This window comes from Poecilia latipinna, unplaced genomic scaffold (assembly GCF_001443285.1).
Source record: "Poecilia latipinna isolate Pla-1442-1.1 unplaced genomic scaffold, P_latipinna-1.0 Scaffold2490, whole genome shotgun sequence".
NCBI lineage: Eukaryota > Metazoa > Chordata > Actinopteri > Cyprinodontiformes > Poeciliidae > Poecilia > Poecilia latipinna.
In genome coordinates, this window is record NW_015115106.1 from 43658 (window position 1) to 51347 (window position 7690).

Consider the following 7690-nt stretch of genomic DNA (forward strand, 5'->3'; position numbering starts at 1 on the left):
CTGGGTCGGTCAGAACCATCAGAACCGTCTGAACCATCAGAACCGTCTGGACCACCTGGGTCGGTCAGAACCATCAGAACCGTCTGAACCATCAGAACCGTCTGGACCACCTGGGTCGGTCAGAACCATCAGAACCGTCTCCAGTGTTTCGCTCAGTCTCCTCCTGGACGTTCGGAGGCTCTGCCGTCGCTCGGCTCTTCGCCTCGTCCTCAGGCTGAGCTCCAGATCTCCGTCCGGATTCTCCCTTCACGTTCCGGTCGGAGCGCTGCTGCCAGGAAACCTGAACAACATTTTCTCCCGTTCAGCTCCATCGATCGCAGCGTCGATCGGGACGTATTGATCAGCAGATTTAATTTGTGTCGATTTGAGCTGCAATCATTTTAAGAGAAGCAGTTTGATTACAGCAGCCAGATGACCAGAGACGATTGGGCCTGATCCATACGGGTATTGATCGGGAATATGGATGGATCTGGGAGGCTACAGGTTGATCCTGCCTGCAGCGAGCAGAAACTGAAACCAAGCCGGAAGTTCAGGATCCGTCTTCCTTCCATCGACTTTTCCTGCAGTTTGTTCTTTATGAAAACGTTTCTGAGCAGAGAGGAGAAAACGGAAACAAAAGCTGCAGAGCCTGAAGGATTTGTTTCATTTTTATCAGACCAGAGAGGTGAAAATGTTTCTGCTTCTGATCACTAAACTGAGACCAGACAGGAAACCTGACAGCTGCTCTCAGATTACGGTCAAACCAAACGGATCGTGTGTGAAACTTCATGGTTTAAAAACTGGAGACTCACCACAACCACATAACCTCAGGTCATCTAAAGTTTTAATGGCCTAGTCAAAGTTCATACCTCCATCTGATTGAAAATCTGCAGCAGGACCTGCAGAGATGAAAGTGTAAAACTTAATGAAGTGAAACTGAGCTGGAAAAGATGTGAGGTGATGAAGTCAGACAGAAACTCTTTAATTTTTAAAAAGTTTAAAGAAATTATAAAAATTTAATGCAGATAAAGTTTAATATGCATTAAAGCTAGCTGAAAAGTTAGCGACGCTAACCCTAAAGCATCAATCATAAACATTAGCTCCTCTGTCACTAACATGCTACAACACTGGACTTAGCAGAAGCTAATGCTAAAGCACTAAAGTATTCAAAATATACCTAAAAAAACAACGAGCCTCAATTTTTAACATAATTTACATCTTCAGTAAACCTTTATATACTAGAATTGTTTATTTCTGTTTCTTTACTATCTGTAGTTTATTTTAAATATTAAGAGCGAATATAAAGAGAAGAAATGTACCTGCTATGTAATGAGACCCCTTCAAAATAAGAGCATAGCTACTTTAATAATTCTCTACAGTCAATAAAAGAAACTTCAACACAGATGTTGAACTTTATTCAGCTGGAAGATTACAAAACATCCAAGTAAATTAGTGTTTTTATTCAGAAAACTTAATTTAAGAGAAGCTAAGTGAGCTAAGTGTTTTCACAGTTAGCTAAAGTGCTAAATGGAAAATTCACCATTATCGCTTTAGCATATTAGCTGAGAATAACAATGACTGCTAAAGTTTGACAGTTAATCAACACTTTAGAATTAATTGATTTATAGAAGCAAACTGTGGTAAACATTTTCACAGTTAGCTTAAAGCTGAACGTTAGCTCGTCTGTTAGCGACAGAAGCTCAGCTCAGCTGACAGAAAACAACTTTCCCCAGCAGAGAGGAGCTGAAGTCCCACAAATACAGAAATGAGATCAGATTTTATTTGCATTGTTGCATTAGAAACGTTTTTCCCTCCATGTTAGAGGAACAGATTAGAAACCTTTTCTTGTCTCTTACCTTCAGCGCCTGCTGAACAGAGAGTGAGAGTGTGGGAGTTTTTTAATCAAACATGAAGGATTACTGAGAGACAACAGAGAGCTCAGCTGCACTCATTCTGCCTGGATGTGTTTTAGAGAAGACAAAAGGAAATATATACGTGCAGCTTCAGACAATAATAGGAACTGGGGGGAGCTCCTTATCTTCCAAACAGGCCTGAGGAGCCGTGCAGTGATTTCTCTCTGTGTGCTGTAGACCTGAGGCTCTGTGTAATCAGTCTCACTGAGCTCGCCTCCCTGCAGTTTCCTCTCAAGGTCACAGTATGAACTCTGTCTGCCTTCCTCCTCCTCACACCTCCAGACCCGGCCGTGCTGCAGCGCTGCAGCCGGATCCGCAGCCGTTTCACCGCGCCTCTCCCCGCCCGTCGGTAACGAGGACATTTAAACCTTAATGTGTCTCTGCTGTGATCGCGCCGTTTGATTGTGGTTTTGTTTTTATGGCTGCAAATGAAGCCAGAGGACAAACGGTGGAGCTTCTGCTGCCAGAATCAGCTAAAAAACAACAACTCAGAAACTCCAGCATCTTAAAAACATCCTGCAGCGGTAGAGCTGGGCCAGGGTGACCCAAACAACCTTTCCAATAAGTTTTAGAGTTTGAAGCCTGAAAGTTTTCACCTCCTGACCCAGATGGAGGGATCTGGCTCCTGATCTGCCTCAGAGAAACTTCAGGAAGCAGCAGAGCGAGGAGAGCAGGCTTTGAAATGTTACAGGCTTCAGTAGGGAGGGATTACTGGCAGAAACAACGCTCTCTGGTTGCCATGGTTACCCGCATTTACCTGCGAGCTGTGTTAGCATCAGCTAGCATGTTGTCAACAACTCTTGACCGCAGCATAAGTTATGCTACCAAGTAAGCATCAGCAGGATCATCAGCTGAGATGATGAGTTCCTCTAAGACGAATGTATTTAAATATTCATTAAAGGAAAGAAAGAATTTACATTTAGCGTGCAAATATGAAATATGATTAATTACATGGCTTATCAGGAGCTATTCAAGCCTAAAATAGCATCTGAATGCTACTGTGTTAGCATGTAGCGGCTAACACTGCAGATTTCTAAAGAAGCTCCATGAATGATCAGGACTTCCTGAAACTTTGCTCCAATCTGAGGAGGAACAGATTAAAAACTTCAGCTCATGTTTTTATTTATTTAATAATTTAGCAGCAAATTGAAAATGTTTCTTTTTTGACTGCAATTAGCTCAGTTAAGAATTTTAGTAGAGTTTTAGAGTTAAATATGTTCTTAGTGAAGCGTGTTAGCATTAGCTTCAGCTCACCTTTTACTTAGCTGTTCCCACTGCGGGTTTTCTCGACTTGATGGAACCAGATGTTACTTCAGATGATGGCAAAGAGACTTTTCAATGGCAAAAGTCTTCTGAAAATTATCACGATCAACAAACTTCGGTTTGTATCTAAAATCCTGCGTTTCTTTGATCAGATGTTTCTGATTTTTCCCTTGAAATCTTAGGAGTAAAGAAAATGGCAGAAATGATTTTAAATACATTTTAAAGGATATATCCTGATGAAAAGTATCTCTGCCGCTCAAGACAGTTGGACTGGAAGCTAAAGTTATGCTAAACAGTCTGCTAGCCGTTCCTGCTGCTAATGCTGTCCCAGCTTGGCTAGTAACGTCTTCCTGTCTGTGTTCCAGCTGTGGTCAGCGCCATCCCGGTTCCTACGCTGGAATCCTCTCAGTATCCGGGGATCCTGCCTTCACCGTCCTGCGGCTTCACACACAACAAGTTCAGCCTCAGGCCCATGCCGTTCCCCAGCCTGACGGTGGACCGAGGATACACACCAGGTACCAAACATCACACACCAGGTACCAAACATCACACACCAGGTACCGACATGTGAGTGCAAACAGCTGTACAATTATGCAATCTTACGTCTTTGAAAAGCAGGAGTGGAGCTTCCTGTACAACCAGTAAGACCACAGCAAGTGGTTTCTGGATGCTAAGTCTTTTCCAGCAGCCATTGTACAGCGCATACAGCGGTAAAACCAGCTGACCAAATGTGCTGGAGCTCAGCTGGGGTTGCTAGGTAACGGGCGGAACTCCATTGGGGTTGCTAGGTAACGGGCAGATCGTTGCTGTGGTTGCTAGGTAACGGGGCACTGTGGCTCAACAATCTGGAGGTTTTTGAAGTGTCTCGTTTTCCAGACATAAAAACAAACTTATTGCCTAACAGTGACTGGGTGTTTTTATTAAAAAGCTTGAGTTGTTTTTAGAAACGGTGGAAACTCAAATGGAGAAGAAAAACATACAAAAAACAAATTTTGTATAATAATCTAAACAGTTTAAAATTCTGTGTAGAGCATCTTGATAATCTGATCGTCCTCCAGTTTGTCTGAAGAGGAAATCCTGCTGTCTAAAACAGATGTTTGTCTTTTCCTGAGGATAACAGGACAGATTATTTATGTCTCACATGGAGTTTCACTTCTTCTGTCTCTATTCTTTAATCCGATCTGTGGGCGGTGAAGACAGTGAAACTCTTCGTTTGTCCGTTTTCAGGTCAGTAAACGTCTCCAGCTCCTCTGTTCTCTTTCCTGCTTTTCTTGCCGTTAATCCTGGTTTTACTGCCGCAGCGAACGGCTAACGACGAGGTTGGGAGCAGTAATTCAGTAATTGATTAATTCCTGCTCGGCTCGTGTCAGAGAGCTAACAGCAGCGCGGGGAGGCGGAGCGGCTCCAGTCGTCGAGTCGCCGGCGACCCAGGAGGCCCATCGCTGCCCGCAGAGCACATGATCAAAGCCGGCCTTCGGGGCGGCGCCGCTAACCGCGGAGCGCAGAGATGATAAGAAACGGAGAGAAAACGAGGGCAGAGCTGAAGCTACAGTCTTCTGTTAATTATTGAGTAAAGTCAGAATTAGAAACTTTACGCCGTTAAACAACAAACCGTTTCAAAAAGGAGCTTTTGTTGTTTGAGTCCCGGCTGTAATGGAGGCTTGTTGTCGTCACGGTGACGGGAAAGCGCTAATGGAGATCAGATCAGCCGCCTCCTCTGTGTTATTATCTCTGACCTCTTTCATTAGAGAGACACTCGGCACAAAACATTCATCGGTTTTAATAATGGCTTTAAAAAAACGGAGCTTTTTAACTGAAATGTTTTACTGTAGTGGAGAAATCAGTAGAAAGGCTTTAACAGAGGCTCCATTTATATCCGCTTAGCTTCACTTCTACCAAAAGCTGGTGGTAAAAACGCTTCATTTGCACCGGAAAACTAAAACCATGAGACGGAGACAAGAGGACGAAGAGCCGGAACGTCCTAGTCCAAGTTCTGCTGAGTGGGAAATGGTTACGTCTCTTTTGGTGTTGAATCCTGATGCATAAAGTGCCGTTGTTGTTGGTTGCTACGGCAACAGGTCTGTGCGTAGCGTAGCCGACGCAGAGAGCGAGAAGAATAAAACTTTGAGTGGCTCTGAGTTAAACGGTTATTTGTCCCTTTGCTGCGGAGCAAAGCTTCATCTCCAGGTTCATTCAGGTCAGAGTTCAGCTGAGCTAAACCTCCAGTCCCACAGTATTTTATTTTTTAAAGCATAAAAGGGAATTTTCCCCTTTATTCTTGGCCAGCCTGATGTTTTGTGAAGGCAAAGATTGCATTTTATTCTGTTTGGTTTCTTTCTGCAGGGTTTGGCTGTAGAATCGTTTTTCCTCTCATTTCTGACTGATTTCATCCACAGATCAGATTCTTCTGTTTTACATCTGGTCTCTTTCTCAAAGCGCCACATTCGGAGCCGTTTGGCTCTGATGTTCCTCAGACGTTGCTCTACCAGAGACCGTCGCTCTAATTGGACTCTCCTCCTGTTTCTGCTTCCTGTCAGCGATGCCGTCCGACTCCTCCGCCGCCCCCCTGCTGCAGCAGCAGGCTCCGCCCCCTCCGGCCGCCCCGCTGCTGCCCGGCTCTGCCGCTCCCGCCGCCGACCTGGTGCCCCCGGTGGGGCCCGTCCCCGGGGCCCCCGCCGCCTCGGGCCCCTCGGAGGAGGCCCAGGCGGCGGCCGGGCGCAGCATCCCCACGGCCTGTGTCCGGCCCACGCACCCCCTGCGCAGCTTCACCAACCCGCTGCTGCCGCCGCCGATGGGAGCCATCGACCCCAAGGTGTACACCTCCATGCTGCCGCAGGCCGGTGAGTACCGCCCCCTGCTGGCGGGGTAGCGCTCAGCAGCAACCTGAGGCCAGAAAGTTCCAGTTACACTGAAAAAACAAACATGTTAGTTTTACTGCAAACATCTGAAATAAGACAAAATGAACTTTACAGAAGAAATATGGGCTTAATTTACTCAACTCATAATAAATGTTAGTTTAGGGTCAAAGGTTGTGGATATTTAGAGTCAATTATCTGATTGTATGTGGTGAAATATTCTCCCTGCTTGTGAAGCGCCGCAGGCTGAAGCATCTTTCTGTCCAGAACAGATTAAAGTCGCAGCAGCTCAAACGTTTCATCCCATAAAGAGAGAAAACGTTTCGTTTTCAGCTCCAACAGTTTGTCTCCTCCGATTCTCGTTGAACTGCAGGATGATGCAACATGAGAGCAAACATCTCCTGGTCCAAACCTACAACAGGCCTGCATGTAAGGAAATAACAGCTTCTGTTCCCACAGTCATCAGGTTAAGCCGATTTTCTGCTCCTTACGGTGTGAAATTGGCTCAGTTGGATCATTTAATCAGAGCCCAGCTGTGGTTCCTCAGAGGAACCAGAGTTTCTGTTTGTCTGAATCTGTTTTCCTGCAGCCAGCGGCGCTGATTTCCTGTCATATTCCACGTTTCAGCCGGATCCTCTCTGCTTTAATATTTTAGTCAGGGAGGCTGAATGCGTTGGCCCCAGGCTGTTACACACACACTGTGTGTTTGTATATCTTTAATACGCTGTAACCGGCCCTGACATCCGCCGGAGGGATGGAGGGTCCGACCCGACTCGACCCGCCTCTGTTCTGCCTCTGCCGTACTGGTACCTACCTGTCTGTCTGTCCGTCAGCCGCTCAGCGCCGCGGCCGGACCCCACCGCTGGTTTAAACCTGGGCTAGCAGCTGTTAGCCGTTAGCTCAGAGACGCTAGCTGCTCTGATCGGTTCATTATGAAACAAATTAAACTCCAGACTTCATTTAAAAGCACGCTGCTGTTTGGTTTTAAACATAATGTTAATTCTAGTAAATTAACTTACAGAAGTTTATTCACAAACATATTTATGTTTAAATATAACCCGGGCTAATTTGGTGCATTATAAACTGTTTTACATAACTGTTGTGTTTATTTCACAGTTTTATTCTTTTCACATAATTTAAACTGAATCTCTGGTCTGAACAGAAGAATCGAATCGATGGACACTGAAATATTTCCGTCTCTACGGTTTATGAAGCTCTTTGAAGATTCATGGTGACGAGTTACGACGCCATTTAATTTCACTTTGGGATGATACAGTCTTCCAACCGGCCACTAGGGGGCAGTAGAACAGCAACAAGGTGACATTTTCTATAGAGCTACTTTGTATTTGACTGCAGCTAAAAGCTAAAAACAGAAACAAAGTGTTTGTTATGGTGTGTGTGTGTGTGTGTGTGTGTGTGTGTGTGTGTGTGTGTGTGTGTGTGTGTGTGTCATACCAGGTCGCCTCAGATTATTATTGATTTTTAGCTCCGGGAAACTTTTCACTCAGACTGTAAGCCTGAGGCAACAGCAGCCAAAGAGCAGGACTCTAATCGCTCACTGTTCATTTATCGTTCCCTCATCGTTCCCTCACTGTTCATTTATCGTTCCCTCACCGTTCCCTCACTGTTCCCTCACCGTTCCCTCATCGTTCCCTCACTGTTCCCTCACTGTTCCCTCAC

General features: G+C 45.3%; 1 protein-coding gene across 1 annotated transcript in view; it reads left to right on the top strand.

The window, feature by feature from the left end:
• dcc (DCC netrin 1 receptor) overlaps nucleotides 1–7690 on the top strand; it is a gene marked incomplete at its 5' end in the record, with an annotated part of 74270 nt that overhangs the window by 42598 nt on the left and 23982 nt on the right. The window contains 2 exons of the mRNA XM_015019858.1: nucleotides 3521–3670; nucleotides 5693–5995. Coding sequence (XP_014875344.1) covers nucleotides 3521–3670; nucleotides 5693–5995 — 453 coding nt within the window. The remainder of the gene's footprint in view (nucleotides 1–3520; nucleotides 3671–5692; nucleotides 5996–7690) is intronic.